The sequence below is a fragment of the Protopterus annectens genome, chromosome 3.part1, assembly GCF_019279795.1.
Source record: "Protopterus annectens isolate FY-2018-M chromosome 3.part1, PAN1.0, whole genome shotgun sequence".
NCBI classification, from domain to species: domain Eukaryota; kingdom Metazoa; phylum Chordata; order Ceratodontiformes; family Protopteridae; genus Protopterus; species Protopterus annectens.
In genome coordinates, this window is record NC_056732.1 from 438,561,746 (window position 1) to 438,581,937 (window position 20,192).

At 42.7% G+C, this 20,192-nt stretch overlaps 1 protein-coding gene across 1 annotated transcript in view; it reads left to right on the plus strand.

Moving 5' to 3' along the window:
* The window catches only part of XRCC2 (X-ray repair cross complementing 2), a 350,438-nt gene extending 331,701 nt beyond the window's left edge, over positions 1 to 18,737 (plus strand). The window contains exon 3 of the mRNA XM_044066890.1: positions 17,700 to 18,737. Within this exon, the coding sequence (XP_043922825.1) occupies positions 17,700 to 18,421 (722 nt within the window). The 3' untranslated portion in view covers positions 18,422 to 18,737. The remainder of the gene's footprint in view (positions 1 to 17,699) is intronic.
* The last annotated feature ends 1,455 nt before the right edge of the window (positions 18,738 to 20,192 follow it).

Below are 20,192 nucleotides of genomic sequence, written 5' to 3' on the forward strand. Positions count from 1 at the left end.
TAAGTCGTTGGGACATTTTGAGTGCAATGGAGCACTCCATGTGGTATGAATATGATCTTGGATAGTTTTTAGTTGGGGTGGACTAAAGGACTGTCTCACCTTGTTACACTCTAGGTAAGATATTGGTGAGTTTTTGAATAGTTTTAGGTAGGGTGAAAGCAGGAGCATTACCACTTAGTGGACAGATGTTTGAAAAGCTGAGTTTTGAAATTTTCAATGTTTGATATTGTTTTTAGAGAGGAAGGGAGAAAGTTCCAAGCCTTACTGATAGTGAAAGAGAGGAGAAGTTGGCCAGCAGGACTTTTAGGTTTGTAGATCGCAATCAGATTTTGATGTTCAGATCTGAGAGATCACTTAGGGGTGTAGGAAGGAAGGATATTAGCTAGAGCAGGACAGTTAGATGGCTGAAATATAAGTTTGTGTGCTGTTGTGAGCTGCAGATAGGTTAGGTAGTTTGGTAGTTCTAGCCAATTTAGGGATTGAAGGGAAAGGCAATGATGGGTGGAGTTTTTATAGTTGGAGGCAAATTTAGAGATTTTGTTATAGCAGCTTTCTAGTTTGGAGGTGATAGAGTATGACAAGTTGGTTAAGAGAGGGGCTCCATAGAGGGCAAAAGGTAGGTAGTGGCCAGAGTGTGCCTGGTGGTGAGAGAGAGAAAGCGATTATTCCTGTATAGCATGCCTAGTTTTTGATGGGTTTTTTTAATATTTTGTTGAATGTGTATGTCAAACTTTAGGAATTTGTCAACTGTAACACCGAGGAGTTTTGCAGAGGGAACAACTTCAATAGTGGATTTAGAGTTGCTAAGAACTTTGAAAGTGTCTTTATCGAAGGAGTAAGATTTTCTAGGGGAGAAGAGGAGAATTTTGGATTTGTTAGTATTAAGGGAGAGGTGGTTTTTGTGCATCCAGTTTTCAGTGGTTGAGAAGCAGTTCAGAGATGTTTGAGGGAGAGCAGACTACGGTTGAATCGTCTGCGTATTGAATAATTTTGGCATCGGGGATAGCAGAATGAAAGTTATTAATAAAAATATTAAAGAGCATGGGTCCCAGGATGGATCCCTGTGGTACACCTGTTGGGGTGGGTAGGAAGGAGGAGATGGAGTTTTTCCATTTGACTGCCTGAGACCTTTCAGATAAGTAGCTAGAGAACCAGGATAGAGAATTAGGAGATAGATGCAGATTTGATAGTTGAAGGAGAAGATGATTGAGAAACAGTGTCGAAGGCTTTAGAGAGATCAAGCAAGACAGTAGAGACCAGGTGACCTGAGTCTCGGGCTTGATTGATAGTTTCTAAGTAGGATAATAGAGCATTAGTAGTGCTATGACCAGAACGAAAGCCATGTTGGGTAGGTGTTAGAAGATGGTTCTTTGTTAGAAAAGGCATAAGTTGGGAGTGGACACACTTTTCTAAGATTTTACAGATAGGTGAGAGTAGAGCAATAGGACGAAAGTTTGAGATGTTGGTGTTCTTGCCTCCTTTGTGCAGTGGATGGATATAAGCTGAGCGCCATAATTTGGGGACGTAAGATTTGTTAATAGAATTGTTAATGATGATGCTGATTGGGAGTGCTATCCCATCTGTAGCACATTTTAGAAAGGAGGAGGGAATATTGTCAGGGGCATTAGAGCAGGGTTTAAGTTTAGATAGAAGTTTTTTTATGAAGTTAGTAGAGACAGGTTTGAGCTCAAATCTAAGGGGAGGGTTATTGGAGGAATTGGAAGGAGAATAAAGGGGAATAGAAGGGATATTGGTAGGGAAGGTCTTAGTTAGGTCAGATATTATTTGTAAGAAGAAAGAGTTAAATTCTGAGCATAGTTCTTGGTCAGATTTATTTGGGTCAGGACAGGGATTCTTTTTGGAACCGGGATTAAGGAGAGAATTTCTAGAGTTCCAGAATTTTTTGGGGTTATTGTTATTGTTAGATTGGAGGTTGGAGTAATAGGATTTTTTGTCCTTGGTAATTAGTTGTTTTACTTGGTTACGTAGTTGCTTTTATTGGAGCAAGGTGTTGGGCAGTTTATTGTTTTGGAACAGCTTCCATAGTTTATCCCTTTGATGCATAATTTGTTTAGTATGTTTAGATAACCAAGGAGTGGTATTTATTTTTACCCTTTTATTTCTGATAGGGGCGAGAGAGTTAAGTGTATCTAAGAAAACAGAGTTGAAGTAGTTGATAGCAGCATCAAGAGGGAGAGTTCTAAGGTCTTGCCAGTTAATTTGCTTGAATAGGTTTGTGAAGGTTGTGGGGTTGAAGTTACTAAGATTACGAGTTAGGATGTATTGATGTTGGTGAGGAGAAGAGTTGGTAGTGCGATGAATGAAGGCTGGGAGGTGGTCACTAATGGTGTCTGGAATTGTTCCAGAATTAGTGATTTTGTTTGGATTGGAGACTAGGATCTAGTCAATAGAGGAACCTGGGGGATTAGTTTTGTTGGGTCTAGTTATATGCTGGATTGTTTGAGTGAAGTTATAAAGGTTGATGGCAAGGGGAGGGGGAGAGAGAGTTAATTTTATTCCAGTCGATATTTACATCACCTAAGATGTATGTTTCGTAGTTAACTTTAGTAGAAACCCATTGGAGAATGTCTTCGAGGATGTGGATATTATTTCCAGGGGAGTTATATAGGGCAATAATACATATAATTTTGTGTCTATTTAGTTTCAGTAGTCCAGCTGTAAGCAGTATTTTCAAATTGAGGAACTGGAATTTGGAGGGGAATTACAGTTAGTGATTTAAAGTAAACTATGGCAGAGCCTCCACCTTTTTTTTATAGGTCGGTCATTTCTAATAATGTGGTATCCAGGGGGAAGTATTTCTGAATCAGAGATATGGGGTTTAAGCCAAGTCTCTGAAATGGCTAAGATGTCTGGTTGGTTGTGGGTTAACCAGGCCTGGAAGAGGTGGACTTTGTTATTGAGAATTTGGGAGTTCAAGATGAAGATTTTTAATATGTTTGGGGGTGGGAGAGAAGGAGTTGGGTGATTATTGTTGGCAAAGAGAATGGGGCCAGGATTGGGGTGGATATCTCCGGCTAAGAATATATTATTGAGTAGAAAAGACCTAAGAAATTTTGGTATAGAGATAGAGGGTTTAGTTGGATATAAGGTTAATTTGTGTGTAAATTTAGTAGCAGTAGCAGTAGTGGATAGTATTTTATAGTGGAGCAGATAAAGTTGATTGGGTGGGATAAGATAAGAAGAGATAGAATGGAAGTGAGAGAAAGAGTTATGGTGAAGGGAGTTTGAGGGGGGAGTTATTTTTGTTGGGGGAATTGTATAAGCAAAGGAAGAGTAAGAGGTGATATAGCATAAAGGAATCAGAAAGAGAAGGAGGAAGCAGGGGACTTTAAGTTGTTGGAAGATTGAGGAAACTATGGTTGTACAAAGTGGGAGAGAAGGGAGTGCCAATTGATGTAAAGAGTATGTTAGAGGTGAGGAATGAAAGTATGGAGAGAAGTAGTTTATCTGAAGTTGTATGAAGGAGGCAGGGATAAAGTAGTAAGATGTTTGGGGAGTAGGAGTATTGAGAGAGAGAGGTGATAGAGGATATGTATGAGAGGAGATTGAGGAGATTGGGTAGGAGGAGTGGAAAGGAGAGGTAGAAGTTGGGTAATTTAGACTGGGTGGATTAAGTGTAGTAAGGCAGGGAGAAGAGCTAATTGGAACAAGGCGGAGGAGAGATTGAGGAATAAATGTAGGAATGCTAGGGGCGGGTGGGATTTCGGGGCAGGGTAGGGGAGCAGAGTGAGCCCGCAGGGCAAACAGAGCGGGTTCAGACAGGAAGGATGAGGGAGTCTGAGAGAACAATCAGTGAGCAGCAGGCTACTGCAATTCACCTTACTGGAAGTAAGGGTGAGTGTTGGTTAAGATTATCTGAGGTGGTGAAGAAGAGGGTAAGCAAAAGGGCAGAAGTTGAGGAGTGCAGCAAGTAGACTAAGAGGTATATAGACAGTCTTGTACAGCAGAGCTGTACTTGGGAGATGTAGCAGGGTGACAGAGAAGGGTGAGAATATAAGGCAGGACTAGTGGAGAGAGCTGGCCTGGAAGGAAAAGAGAAGAGCGTAGGAGTTATTCAGGGGTGAGGGAGAGACTGAGAACAGAGTTTGCTATTTTATCAAGAGAGAAAGGGGCACTTTACAGTTATAGAATGGGTTAGCAAGGGCACGATAACAAGTAATGCAGGGCTAGGAAGGGGTGCTAGGAAGGGGTAAGGCTGCTGAGTAACCTGGCTAGGTAGCAGAACTTTTAATACATATAGGAAGAAAACAAAAAAAAATTGAGAGTATCAGTTTTACTACTTGGTTGGGGAAACGCGTACTTTATTGCTTCCCAAGGTACAGGGCTGTGGTATAGGACAGCAAGTAGCTTTACTTCCTAATTGAGGAGGCTGGAGTTATTTGCCTGCTGTCCTTAGTCTTCACTCTGGGATGGTCCTTTAGTCAAGAGCAGAGTTAGAAGGTATGAAGTTTATTGCTTCCCAAGGTACAGGGCTCTGGTATAGAACAGCAAGTAGCTTTACTTAATTGAGGAGGCTGGAGTTATTTGCCTGTTGTCCTTAGTCTTCACTCAGGGATGGTCCTTTAGTCAAGAGCAGAGTTAGAAGGTATGAAGTTTATTGCTTCCCAAGGTACAGGGCTCTGGTATAGGACAGCAGGTAGCTTTACTTCTTAATTATTTGCCTGTTGTCCTTAGTCTTCACTCAGGGATGGTCCTTTAGTCAAGAGCAGAGTTAGAAGGTATGAAGATTGTAAGAAGAAAGAGACGCTACGGCCAGGAAGAACTCACAGCAGCCAGAGGGGAAGTTCACAGAGTTTTCTTTTGTGGGGATGGCATAGTGTTTTAAAATTTGTTTTACTCTTGCTTTTTCTGTCAAAAAAGTAACTTTTGTGGACTGGTAGTGTTAACTAGCAATTGCTGCTTGTCTTCTCAAGAAAGAGGCACCATTTTCAGCTTGACCATGAAACAGACTACTGGTTCTATAGTCTGTCCTCCTTCCAGCTATAAAATGACAAAGTTAAGCAAACAACCTTTGCCACCACAGCAGGCTAGCAATTTGCCATAACCACAGGTGGGCGATTCTGCTGTGGTTATTTCTTGTACCTCCGACTACTTATCTTTTACACCAGATCCCTCTGGTGCAGCACCTACAGCCACTTTGGACCGTAGATCAGCCACATCCTCTGTGGCTTTTGGGGATCCCCTCATTGGGCAAAGGAGACACTTTCATCGGTACTGAGAGAGAGAGAACGGAGAAGGTTTCCTTTTTATTTCAGAATGCTGTGCCTATCCATGGAAAAGCAGCTGCTGCTATTAGTAACATGGTTGGGCCCCGTTTTTCCCATCAGAAAGAAACCACCAAGCATGTATCTACTACTCCTCCAAATTTCTTTGAATACGAGTAGTTTACTGGATCTGGGTCAGAGTTTAGTTCAGGCTACTTGAACCTTCTTGTAAAATTTCTGATAAAAGAAAGCAGGATTCATCCTTTTCTGAAGAGAGATTCATCCTTTTCTGAAGAGATCAAGATTCTGAACAGGAAGATGCAGGGACAGATAGTCTCTCCCCCTTCAGATTTCTAGTTCAGACTCAGAGGAGATGGTATTGTCTGATGATTTCACTGGAGGTTTCTCTTTCTCTGAGACTGTTGCTAGAATGTGTCTAGAATGTGTTTTCAGCAAGAGCACACTAAGGTTTCTCATTCTCTCAGAAAATACTGTGAGCTTATACTTCTTCCAGGGCTGTGGCCACTGGTACTCTTTGGGTTTGCATGGCTTCAGTCTCTCTACCTCCCAGATGATCAAAATGATATTTTATATTCTTCCTTGAATAGTGATTTAGTGTGTGGCACCTCTGATGCATAGGTGAATAGGTAATTTAAAAAAAAAAAAAAAACATGATGAAAGGGGCAAGCTGATCTAGGAAATTTCTAAGACTTTACAGCCCTTCTTTTTTAAATTGTCCAATTAATTTTCTGCCTCTTCATTCAGTTTAGGAAAAAAAACAGTATAAACAGTCTCAACAAAATTGAGATAAACAGACATTTTAGAACTCCCTTGATATTTCTTCTTAAAAGAAATCTTGAACATCCTAAAACCAAGAACAGCCCAAGAAGTCTGAATGACTGTTCAAGTGACCTGGTGACCCCCTCCCACCCTGGCCCCTTTTTTCTTCCAGAAATTATGAATCTCTGTTTTTGTCTTAGGCAACAGATTATTTCAGGCAAATGGTTCTGAAAATTATTCATCCAGGTTACATTTGGCAGTGGAAGGAAATTATTCCTTTTCAGGGGGGGTCATTCCTCATCTTCCAGATCAGACCGTCTTATTTCCACTTGTTCTTCATCACATGCTCTCCCGAGGAGTTATAGAACCAGTTCCTCCTTACCAAGTGGGGAATGGTGTTTATTCAAGGATGTTCATAGTGATCAAGAAAGAAAATACTTGGAGACCGGTTCTAAATCTTTCTTTCTGAAACCTGTTTGTGATAATGCCCAAATTCAAAATGTTGTCATTTCACAACCTGTTAACTCTTCTTCCTCTCTCAAGTTTCCTGGTAACACTACATTTAAAAGATGCTGATCACATCCCTATTCATCTAGACTTTAGACATTTTTAAGGTTTTGAGTGTCTGGATCACATTATCAGTTCTCTGCCTTACTCTATCCACTGCGCCAAGTGTGTTCATAAAGTTTCTAGCTCCAGGTTTTAGTTCATTGCAGGCTACAGGGTATCCACATTTGTCCATATTTAGACGACTTTGCTTAACATTGTAGAGTCTTTTTCTAAGTGCCAGGAATCTGTCTTTTAGGTTTGATCTCTACATGCTGGGATTCCAAGAGAGCATTCAAAAGTATTTCTTGACTCCGTCACACAGCCGTGTGTCCCTGGCATGTTAGACACCTCAGTTCAAACAGCTTATATTGCACAGGAGATGTAGATCTTTATTTAGATCTGTTTCTAAGGATGTCCTTCAAGAATGCAACTGCAGTCATAACATATGGGTTGTCCTGCCTCAGGCAGCCCTCGGTCGGCCGGATTCCAAAGTCTGGGTCCGACGTCGGCTGATGTCGCATTTCTCTCCGACGTCAGAGCGGCTGGAGTACATAAGCATCAGCCAACGCCATTTTCTTCAGTCTTTCTTGCCGCGCGGTGCCCGAAGCAGAAGCAGTTCGCAAGTGCCGGTCGGTCAGCTCCTGTATTCTTTGAATCCGAAGTCATCAAAAAAGCTAAGTACCCCGTTGGGGACCTTTCTTGCCTCAGCCGATGTCAGAAATTACTGAAAAAGTTAACAATTGTCTGTCTTGTGGTAAACAAATACCTCATAAGGATTTCCACTCTTACTGTCTTCCTTGCCTTGGCCCAGACCACGACGTCTCGGCCTGTGTTGCCTGTGCTCGCTTCAATAAGCGCACTCTTAGGCGCCGGGCGGAGTTCGCTGAAGACTTTTTCGGCGATAAATTTGCTTATGCAATGCCGTCGGAACTTCCGACATCGCAGACTCCTAAGAAACGAAAAGACCGGGACCGACATCCTCGGCCCGCGTCTTCCACCGACTCCATGCCAAAACCTACCGCGAGTGCTCCGGTTCCCCCTGAGACTGTTATTTCACCGCTCCGAACCGAAGACACCGCTTTACCGACACCTCCGATACCGGAGGCCACACCGACGCCAGTTATAGATTTTCCTCCAGATACTGAAACCGAGGAAATGCCCGAGACCATTGCTGTACATAAGGTCACTCCTGCACGTGGAGCTGCTTGGCCTCCTATGGCCATGTCTATTAAGGCCTACACACGTGCTAAGGCAGCCAGCAAGACCAAGCACCTTACTGTTAAGGCCTTACCTCAGCCTACTCCTGAAACTCAAATCATGACTATGGCCGCAGACTTAATTTCCATGATTAGAAGTTCACAGGCCCATCCTGAGAGAGGATCCCAGCCTCCTCCTGATAAGAGGCCCCGGGTTGAACCCTCTGACCCTATTCCTTCAGATGAAGATTCTGAGGACTCTGTTCACTCCGATGGCCAGGAAGAGCCCTTCCAGACCTATGAGGACTCGGATGCAGAGGATTCCATCCCCTCGGCCTCCCCTCCTGAGGATATTTCTTTTGGGGAAGTTCTGCATACCATGAGGGAACATTTTAAGTGGCAAGGCCAGGAATATTCTGATTCCAGAAAGCGCCTTCGAACCTTCCTTAAAAAGCCCCAATACAGGCCCCTGGCTATACCTCCTGTGCTTGATGTTTTGGATGACCTATACTCTGACTCCAGTGTTACCTCGGATACTCTTCCTCCTGCCCCAGCCAAGCCAGACAGATGTTATAGGGTCCCAGAAACACATTCTCATTTCTTTAGGGCCCATGCTGTTGATTTAGAAACTATTTCTCAGGGACCTAAAGGGGTTTCAGCATCCACCTCCAAAAATCCCTTGCCTTCCAACAGGGAAGCTAGGTCATTAGAGAGATGGGGGAAAAAGGTCTACACCTCCACTACTTTATCTATGAGAGCTCTGAATTGCCTCTTTCATATGTTTCAATATCAGGATTACCTGTTAGATGATTTACAGAAAACATTGGCCTCTCCTGAACCTTTAGACAGGACGTCTTTGCAGGAAGCTGTACATAATTCTCAGCAGGTCAGCAATCACTTTTTGCAGTGCGGATATGATGCATTGGAAGCTTCATGTAGGGCAGCTATGACAGGGGCGGTCATTCGTAGACATGCATGGTTAAAAGAACAACCTCTACCAGATCATGTTAAGGCAAAACTTCTTGATGCACCTTTGGAAAAGAACAAGCTTTTTTGTACTAATGCTAAAGATGTGTTAAAGTCCATCGAGGAAAAAGCAAAATCAGTTCAGACGGTCAAAGATTTCCTCCAGGTTCAGCCACCCAGATTCACCAGGAATTGGCCTTCTAAAAACTGGTCCTTTCCTAATACTGAAAGATTTCAAAGGGGTTAAAACAGGCGTGGCCGAGGAAGAGGACAATACAGAGGTTCTTACAGGGGACGACAATGGCAACCAGCAAACCAAAGAAGTGACACAGGGGTCTCCCCTGCCCCACAGGGACAATCTCAATGACTTTCCTCTACTTCCGGTGACCAAGGAGCAAATAGAAGCTCCCTTGGGCGGAAAATTATCTCTGTTTTCAGGCAATTGGCACAGATTGACAAAGGACATATGGATTTTGGACATTATAGACCAAGGTTACAGGTTCCACTTTCATACCTTACCAAGAAAACAAGGCATGCCAAACCTACCACAAAACCAGAGGGCAGAGGCTATCAAGCAAATTTCTCTGCTTGCTCAGATCAAAGCAATAGAAAGAGTTCCACAACAAGAACAAGGCCAGGGGTTTTACTCAAGACTGTTCCTTGTTCCAAGAAAAGAAACTCAATGGAGACCAATACTGGATTTGTCCGCATTAAACACTTTTCTTATAGTACCAAAGTTCAAAATGCTGACTCTACAGCAACTCCTTCCCATGCTGGGCAAGGGGTCTTGGCTGATTACTCTGGACCTCAAGGAGGCATACCTGCATGTCCCTATCAGACACAGCTGCAGAAGATACCTCAGATTTCTTGCAGGGCCAGAGCATTATCAATTCTCAGCATTGCCATTTGGCTTATCTACTGCGCCCAGAGTATTTACAAAATGCCTGGCTTCAGTAATTGCTCATTGCAGGCTCCAGGGGATCCAAATTTACCCATACCTGGACGACTGCCTCATACAAGCGGACGACAAATTGATTTTGACAAAAAACTTGAACTATGTCATACAATTTCTACAGGCTCTGGGATACACAGTCAACTTCCAAAAGTCAAGACTTCAGCCATCCCAGCAAATAACCTTCTTAGGAGCCAATCTAGACACAGCCTCTCAAATGGCTTACCTGACAGAAGACAAGCAAAAGAAGTTAACTCGTTATTTCAAAGGTTTGGCAAAACTCACCCAGATGACTGCAAGGGGATTCCTACAGGCCCTGGGTTACATGGCATCCTGCATTCTCCTGGTTCCATTTGCAAGACTACACATGAGAAAGCTTCAATGGTACCTAAAAAGCCTATGGTCTCAGCACAGCAACAACCTAGAGACAACCATACCGCTCATTCCATGCCTACAAAAGGAATTCCTATGGTGGGCCTTGGTAAGCCAGGCAAACACAGGTATGTCATTCAATAAACCTCAGATAACACAGACCATGACCACAGATGCCTCAGACCTTGGATGGGGGGCGCACATGGAGGGAAGATGTATACAAGGACAATGGTCTCCAAAGGAAACACATCTGCATATAAACCAAAAGGAAATGCTGGCAGTAATGCATGCCATAGAGGCCTTTCGACAACAACTTCAGCAAGGCCATCTACTGATACGGACAGACAACACCACTGTGATGTGGTACATAAACAAGCAAGGGGGCACCCATTCCTACCCCCTTTGCAGACTGACAATGAATCTTTGGGAAAAATCACTGAGCCTAAACATACAGTTGCAATCCCAGTTTGTTCCAGGCAAAGACAATGTGCTGGCGGACAGCCTAAGCAGGAATTTCATAGATCCACACGAGTGGAGGTTACATCCGAAAATCTTCACACAACTCACCTCGACATGGGGCAGGCCAGAAGTAGACCTATTTGCCTCCCACCTCAACCATCATCTACAAAAATTCTGTTCAAGGACATACCATCCACAAGCTTGGAAAATAGATGCTCTTTCATTCAACTGGAACTTTCTAAAAATCTATGCATTCCCACCTCTGCCACTGATGACCACAGTATTACTAAAGATCAAAGCAGAGGCCCAAGGGGATCCTAATAGCTCCAGACTGGCCAAGACAACACTGGTACCCACTACTACGGAGCATATGTCACAACAAAAAGTGGGCCCTTCCCCAATGGCCCCTACTTTTGACTCAACACAACTTCAAAACAGTGCATCCAAACCTTCAGACACTGCAGCTAACAGCCTGGGAGATCCCATGAATAACCTCAATCTATCTCTCTCCAAGGAAGTTCAGCGGATATTAACAGAAGCTCGAAGACCATTCACCAGAAAGGTTTACTTAGCAAAATGGAAGAGATTCAGCATTTGGAATACCAGCAAGGGACATGATGCATCATTATTGAATATCCCACTCATCCTGGAATATTTGGCAGATCTGCTACAGAAAGGACTCTCATATTCTTCCATAAAGATACATGCTTCAGCTATCTCAGCTAGATATAACACTGATCCGCCTGTGTTTTCACATCCTTTGTTAAGACAATTCCTCAGGGGAATCAAGAACATTAAGCCACCAAGAAAGGCTCCAGTGCCAGCTTGGGACCTCAACTTTGTCCTAGAAAAACTGACTCTACCTCCCTTTGAGCCAGTAGCTTCAGTGGACTTACAATTTTTATCATGGAAGACAGCTTTCCTGTTGGCAATTACCTCAGCAAGAAGGGTTTCGGAACTACAGGCCCTAATGGCAGCACCACCGTTCATAATCTTTCACAGAGACAGGGTCTCCTTAAGAACCAACCCTACTTTTATGCCAAAGGTGGTATCTAGGGTTTCTTTAAATCAAGCTAGTCACCTGCCTACTTACTTCCCCAATCCTGAGAGCAAAGGGGAAAGACTGTTGCATACCTTGGACATTCACAGACAACTTCGCTACTACCTGGACAGAACCAAGACCAGTAGGAAGTCTGATCAGCTTTTTGTAGGTTACGCCCCTGGAGTACAAGGAAAAGCAATTTCCAAACAGACTATTTCAAAATGGATTGGACATTGTATCAGATTTTGTTATTCCTTCCATGGGAAGAATGTTCCAGCCAATGTCAGACCACACTCCACCAGAGCTACAGCCACCTCTACAGCATTCTTAAGAGGGGTGCCTACAAAAGACATTCTAGAAGCTGCTACATGGAGCTCCGTGCATACATTCTCCAAACACTACAATCTCCCTTTATATTCCAGATCCAGAGCAGGCTTTGCTTCGGCAGTCCTGCAGGGTTTGATTGCCACACCATCTCTTTCCTAGAGCATTCCTCCTCCCCCAGCTAAGCTGTGGTATTCAACCCATATGTTATGACTGCAGTTGCATTCTTGAAGGACATAGTACAGTTTTGTACCTACCATAAATGTAGATGTCCAATAGATATGCAACTGCAGTCAGATTTTCCCTCCCTCCATACCCCTCTATGCCTTGGGTCCACTCCTATACCTGTTTCTCTTAGCTGGGGATATCTGTTATGGTGTATCTGTTTATTGCTTACTTATTTGTCTGGAATCCTGTTTTTGTCTTCCAATTTGATTACAGCCTTCCTTGGAGGGCACCTGGCATCTGGGGCAAGAAACACTGAAGAAAATGGCGTCGGCTGATGCTTATGTACTCCAGTCGCTCTGACGTCGGAGAGAAATGTGGCATCAGCCGACGTCGGACCCAGACTTTGGAATCCGGCCGACCGAGGGCTGCCTGAGGCAGGACAACCCATATGTTATGACTGCAGTTGCATATCTGTCGGACATCTACATTTATGGTAGGTACAAAACTGTACTTTTTCCACTCTGGCTTCAGTCACTGATGGGAATACCTCAGGATTTTAGGTCTCATGATATATTTGATTTTCATGATACGTCTGGCAAGACTCCACATGACAAAAGATACAGTGGTACCTGAAATCTCTTTGGTCCCAGTATGGACACCCTTTATCTTTTCAGATCCCAGTGCTAGGATTTGTGAGAAGAGAAATCTTAGCAAAGACAAGATGTCCTTAAATTCATGTCTCCCCTGCTCCAAAACAGTCAGTCACCATAGATGTTTTGGACTTTGCTTGAGGAGCAGTTTCAGGAGGAATAAAAGTGCAAGGGGTGTGTGACACCAAAGACAGATACAAGTACATAAATGTCAAGGAGGTCCTTGTCCTGATCAAGGCACTCAACTATCTGAATCATATTTGGTCCTGGGACCTCTTCAGGTGGTTACAGGCAATACCACAGTCATGTGGTACATCAGCAAGCAAGAGGTAACCAGATCATAACCCCACTGCTGACTAGCCATTTTAGCTTGGCATATAGCTTCATAGCATAGTCTCCCTCTACAGGTATCCTGCATTCCATCAGAACATAATTGTGTGGCAGACAAGCTGAGCAGGACCAGGGCAGACCCTCATGAACGGAAACTAGATCAGGGGGTCTGACAAGATTTTGTCCATCTGTGGGGAGTTCCTCAAGCATAACTGTTTTGTCTCCTGTTTGAACCATCAACTGGCATGGTTCCTTTCCAGGTCTCCATGCAAGAAGGCCTATGCCTTTGCATTTCCTTGGACAGGAATGTTCCTTTATGCTTTTTCACTAATATCCAGGGTACTTCTGAAGATTCAGAAGGAATCCCCCAAGGTCATTGTAGTGACTGCCTTATAGCCCAAGCAACCCTGGTTCTCCCTTCTTTTGAAAATGACCAGGGGCAGTTACCACAAGATCCCTCACTGACCATGTCTACTCTCACTAGAATAGGAGTGGCTGATATACCCCCACATCAGTCATCTTCAGTTGACTACCTGATTGATAATCTTAATTCCTTTTAGGCACCCATTTACTGAGGGTGTGCAGCAGGTACTAACTGAGGTCAGAACACCTGCTACTAGAAAATCATATTATTAGCAAATGGAAAAGGCTTACTAGCTTGTGCTAGCTGTATAACCAGCACCCATTCTGGGTTAGTTGTTCTCTGGTTTTACAATATTTGTGAGAGTTACTATCCTATGGTGATTCTTATTCCTCTATCAAGGTTCATTTATCGGCTATTTCAGCATGTCTGCCCATGAATCCTTCACTTTCGATGCAGTCTCATGTTAAAATTGTCTTGGAGTTTTGATAAGAGGCCTCCACGAAAACCAGTGGCCCCTCCTTGGAATTTTAATTTTGTCTTCGAGAAGCTGGGTGACTTGAGGTTCTTAATGTGGAAAACACTTTTACTCATTGCTCTTACCCCTGCAAGAAGGGTATCAGAGTTGCAAGCTCTTATGTTGAGTCAGCCCTGTCCCATTTTCCATAGGGACATGGTTTCTTTGAGAACTAATCCTTATGTTATGCCTGTTCATCTTCTTGATTTCTTTCTTGAACCTAAAAATGAGGGAGAAAGGATACTCCATACCCTAGCTGTTCACTAGCAAGTAGAGTACTGTCTTGACAAAACAAAATCTTTCAGGTCTTTAAATAGATTATTCATTTCATGTGAATGTAAGAAGGAGACAACCTGTATTAAAACAGAATATTTCCAAATGGTTGTATAAGGCTATTGCTGTACTCGCCATAACAAAACTGTTCCATGCAGGGTACAGGCCCACCCTACCAGTGTCTTGGCTTTATCTATGGCTTTTTGAAAAGGGTTGGATTCCAGAAGTATTCTAGAAGCTGCTACTTTTGGTCCTCTGTGCATATTTTTACAAAGCACCATCAGTCGGTTTCCTTCTCTTGGTTCAGCTATAGGTTTGCTAGGACCATTCTCCAGGTCTCCTGGACTTTTCTCCTCCACCTCCTAAATGTAGTAGCTAAACGTACCAGAACAGTAGATATTCAAATAATCATGCTGCCCCCCCCCCCTTGTGTGTGTGTGTGTGTGTGTGTGTGTGTGTGTGTGTGTGTGTGTGTGTGTGTGTGTGTGTGTGTGTGTGTGTGTGTGTGTGTGCGCTATGCCAGGGTGTTGACATTTATGTTTTTTTTGTTCATAGCATTTTCCTTTCAGGGCTACCTCTCCCTGTTAGGAAAGCACTGAAGGGCTTGGTGCCCAAACTTGTCAGAATCTTCATGGTTTGGGTGCCCTGAAGTTATGTAAGTTGGCCATCTGGCTGAGTATAATCCATATAGCTAAGACCATTGTAGCAGTGATCATTTGAATATTTGTTAAGTCAATTTATTTATACAACTGTACTTCCCCTCTCCCCCATAGTGATGATTATAATGTAAGCTTCTGCCTTAAGGAGGGGAGGTAGACGGTCTAGGGGGACTTGGTTGTGACAAATATCAGTGTCCTGGAGCTGAGGGTATTTTTCTGTCCTTTCCACATCTTGCAGGACCTTCTTTAGGCTGCATTTCCCATTCAATCAACATGATAGTGGCTTGATAACCTCAGCAAGCAGGGTGGAATTCGTTTACCCCTGTCTAGAGGTATTTCAGATGTGAGATTAGACCATATCATCTTGCTTCTTTCTTGTCTCAACGCACATTCCTTATCAGGCCAGCTCTTTAACAGACAAACTTGGTGCTTTCTCATGCCCCTCAAATGATTCCTTTTAAGTTTGTGGGGAATGCAAATTTTGCTGTTGGAGAGCCTTGCTGCAGCTTACTTGCTTCCCCAACTAACACCAAATACAACCACAGTTTTTCCTTAATTACTCTAGAGGGCTGACACCCAAGACGCCAGAAGTAGTGTCCAGGTCTTCTCTGTGCATTCCCTTTTTCCACTAATCATGAAGCTCCTGCAAAAATGAAAACAGCAAGACCAAACTAATATTCATAACCTCATTTTAGCCCAGACAGGTTTGGCTTCCTTGCACTGGCCCCCATCTGTTAGTGATGCTTCTTCTCGGATCTCTGAAAGGTCTGTTGTCTTACTCTAGACCTTTGCTCCCTGAAATGACCTACTTGGTTTCTCCAGTTTCTGTAACTAACGGACCCATCTTACCCTGTTCAGGTGGTCCAAATCCTTATAGCTTCTCAAACACCAGCCACAAGAAAAAAAAATTTTAACAAATGTACAAGTGCCCGAACTGTTCTCTTTAGGCAGCTTGGGTATAGAAGCATGCTTTGCTACTTTTATGGTGATATTACAGTTCTTGGCTAATATCTTCTGTCAGGGCTGTAGTTATTTTGTAGAGCAGGTTCACTTAGCTCCTATTTAGAACCTTTAACAGAGAGTGAATTTATCATTTTTATCACTAAATGTGTTCACCGACTTTTCTCTGGGTTCTTTATGCAGGTTTTTTAATAAACCGGTACCTCAATTTGTGTTAGGATTTAAATGCTGAGCAAGTTTGCACTTTCTCCTTTTGAAACCACTTCTAAAGATGATATCAAGTTTGTATTATGGAAAACCCTTTTTCTTGGTGGCAGTCACTTTGATAGAAGAGTTTCTAAACTCCGGGGATCTAGCTTCTGTATTTATACTTATTGTCCTTAAAGACGGTGATTCCTTCCACACAAGTACAGGCATCATGCCAAATAGTACCAGAACATTAACCTTTTAGTTTCTTTTTAAGAGTATTCTACTCAGGGTGAGTAGTTAGAATCATAACTGATAAAGAGCATCAGCACAATGTAATACCAAAAGTATTAGAAAGGATGACCAACTCTGTTTCTTTTGCTCACAAAAGAGTGGAACAAAATGTTTCTAAGGTCACACTGTCCAGATGGCTGCTAAATTGTGTTAGGTTTTGTTACAGAAAATGCAACATATCTTTACCTAACAGGCAAACAAAAAAAAACACATTCAGCTAGAGCGGAGGCTTACTTTCCTGACCATTTTTGGAAATGCTACTATGACATGGACTTCTGTGCATAGTTTTGCAAGACTCTCTAAGCTGAATGCGATCTCTTGATCTACGTCTGCCTCTGAAGTGAACATATTTTGGGGCTTGATGCTACCCAGGAAGTTCATGCTGCAAACTGTAGCCTGTGGATGGACTGGATCATGTCTGATACAAAAGATATGTACTTGCCATAGCATTAAATAGTAGATACACAGCCATCCACTTCAAAATACCATCCCTGCTTCCCCCTTCTTTCTGTCCCTTTGTGGAGAGACATGCAGGATCTGACCATTGGTATTATTGGGTTGATAACAGGGGGTACTTAGTGTTAAGCCAATTTGCACATGAAGTGTAGGGGAGATGAAGTGCATGATGGGAGGAGGTTTAGAGACTGAGAGAGTCTTAGAGGTGCTAACATTTCCTGCTGCTGCCTGTGGATCATGAAAATCTAATGTTATGGTAAGTGCTTAACTTTTGTACTCCTGATATTAGCAGCATTCACACGTTCAACAGATTGGAGTTTTACATTGGCTAATACATAGGGGAAAGCTTGTTACAGAAGTGGAGGTGCTGGGAGATGAACTTATCCCAATATTCTTGCCAAATTCGTCACCAGGAGAGCAGGATCTGCTCCAAGGGCCTGCTTGGAATATACTTGTGATCTGCCATTTGCTTATTTGGCCCCAGTCCTCTAGAATCAGCTGCCTTCTTTGATTTAGGTACAAAATCAGTGGTCTCCTTCAGGAAGTCCCTAATATGTGAAGTTTTTTTTAGAAGAAAACTTTAAATTCCATAGAGAACTATCACTTGTTTTTAGTGGTTATTATTAGTCTTGTACTGTTTTTATCTTTTTTTATTCTTTTAATTTTGCCTGCACAGATTACTGATATTGACATTGTAGAAAATTTGACTTGCAAACGCATTGTAATATTTAAATAGAATAAGTGATTTGGGGCAGGTTATTTAGGCAAAAATTAGACTAAAGGAAGTAAACGCGGCCTACAGGATGAAGCTTGGTAGCAACTTGCAGCCTTAGTTCTTTGGTGTCTGCCACTGTTCTGTTTTGCTTGAGCAGTAGCTGCTTCTTTGGACTTCTTATTAATTAGGTTAGATTAATATCACAGCAATGTATCTTCATGTAATAAAAAAAGAAATAATTTATTTTTGCTTTTACTTCCAATAGGCGATGTTGTCGAATTTCATGGTCCAGAAGGAACAGGCAAAACCGAAATGCTTTATGAGCTGGTAGCTCGCTGTATTTTACCATTATCAGTTGGAGGACTAGAAGTAGAAGTAATTTTTATTGATACAGACTATCACTTTGACATGCTTCGACTGGTGGCAATTCTGGAACATCGTTTATCTCAAAATACAGAAGACATGATGAAAACCTGCCTTACTAGACTTTTTGTTGTTTACTGCAATAGTAGTATTCAGCTGTTCCTCACACTTCATTCTTTAGAGAACTTATTCTGCTGTCATCCTGCTCTTTGCTTGGTAATAATAGACAGTATTTCTGCTTTCTATTGGATAGACCGGGGCAACGGCGGTGACAGCTTTAACAAACAAGAGGCTAACCTAAGGAAATGTGTAGAGTTTATTGAGAAACTTGTTAAAGAATATCAGTTGGTTCTGTTTTCAACCACACAAGATATTATGAGCAGTAATACATCTTCAGTGGAACATCTTTCCTTCTCTTCAAGACATCATCCTTTTGATATAAACTATAAACCTTATCTTTGCAAAACATGGCAAAAGTCTGTTACTCATAGGATTTTCTTTTCTAAACAGGACATTTGTAAAAGCAACGGACAGACTTATTGTTTTGTTTCTTTTCATTTGAGCAACAACACTGCAACTAGGCGTTCTTTTAGTATTAGAGATGGAGGAATCCATTTCCTTTAATTTTTGTGTTTGGGCTGTGTTCAAGTCCCGGGGGTTGGATTTGAAAGGAAATAACTAAGTGATTGTAGTTTATAATTGACTCAGTTCGTTGCTGTACTTTCTTAGTTGATATGTAAGGAAACAGTGCAACTATCCTTTGCACCTTATCGTTTCAGTAACATTCACATAGTCTTAACAGTGTAGTCATACAATGCAATGCATATGTAGTGTACCTTTGAATTTATATATAATACATTCTTATCTCAAACTGTTTGTCATCATTCTACTATATTTTGCAAAGGCCCATTAATAAAATTGTCATTGACTTGGAAACAAATGTAAATATTTTATGTTCATCTGTTTGCTCTTTGTTAATAAGAAGGATGTTCATCACGTTTCACTGTTGCAGTCATGACTGTAGGGTTCTCCCCTGCCGGCAGGCAGTCCTCGGTCGGCCAGAATCCCAAAGTCTGGGTCCGGCGTCGGCTGTTCAGCCATGCTCTCTGATGTCAGAGCGCCAGGAGTACAAAGCTGACAGCCGAAGCCATGTTCTCCAGTCTTTCTTGCCGTGCGGTGATAGCAGTTCGCAAGTGCCGGTCGGCTGACTCCTGACAATCTTTTCTGAACAAACTTCAGTCCGAAGACTATCTTCTCCTACTCAAAGCTAAGTTCCCATTGGGGAAACTTTTTTCTTGCTTCAGTCCGATGTCAGAAAAAGTTAATAATTGTATTTCATGTGGGAAGCAAATACCTCATAAGGATTTTCATTCTTACTGTATTCCTTGCTTAGGCCCTGACCACGACATAGCTAGTTGTCGGTTTTGTGCTAGATTCAATCAACGTACAATTAAACTAAGGTATGATTTTGCATTTCATTACTTCGGTAGGCGTTTTAATTACAAAATGTCGTCGGATACGGTTCCGGCTACCGGAGTTCACAAACGATGCAAGGACAAAGACAGGCCTCCGAGGTCCAAATCTGACTATATCGTACAAGCAGAGCCAGCTTCAGGTTCGGCCGTCGTCAGTGAGGTGCTTTTGCAGCCCCTGTCGTCGGCCATTTCGGAACCGATGGCCGAAACTGACTCCCACGAGGAGCCAACTAGGCCTTTGAATATTTCTGTTGCAGGACCTTCGGACAATGCTCCTTTGGATGGGTCTGGAGCCGCTGTGCAGGTACCGGCTTCCGAAGGGGTTTTCAGGCCTACTCAGCTTCTAATAAAGGCAAAGACAAAGGCAAAGACTCCTTCCAAATCAAAGACTGCAACACAGGCCTCTTGTGATCCGGCTCCCAAGTCACAGAAACAGTTACTTAAGATGGCGGAGGACTTACTTACTATGATTAGGGGTTCACATCCCCCTCCAGATAAAAGGCCAAGGCAGGACGTTTATTATGACTCCTCTGATCAGGCTTTCAGTTTCTTCTTCTGACCAGGAATATTCTTTCCCTCCTTATGAGGATTCTAATTCTGAGGAATCCATTCCTTCAACTTCTCCCCCTGAGGATTTCTCTTTTGGGGAAACTTTGCATGAAATGAGGGAACATTTCCACTGGGAAGGACAGGAGTATTCGGAATCTAAGAAAAGACTAAGGGATTTTCTTCTTCTTCCCCAACATAGACCCCTGGCTATTCCTCCTATTTTGGATATTGTGGATGATGCTTTTTCGGAGGCTAACTTAACCCCTGACTCTTTTCCTCCTGCTCCTGTTAAGCCTGACAGATATTACAGGGTTCCGGATTCCCACCAGTTTTTATACAAGAACCCTACTGCTGACCCTGAAACCATTTCT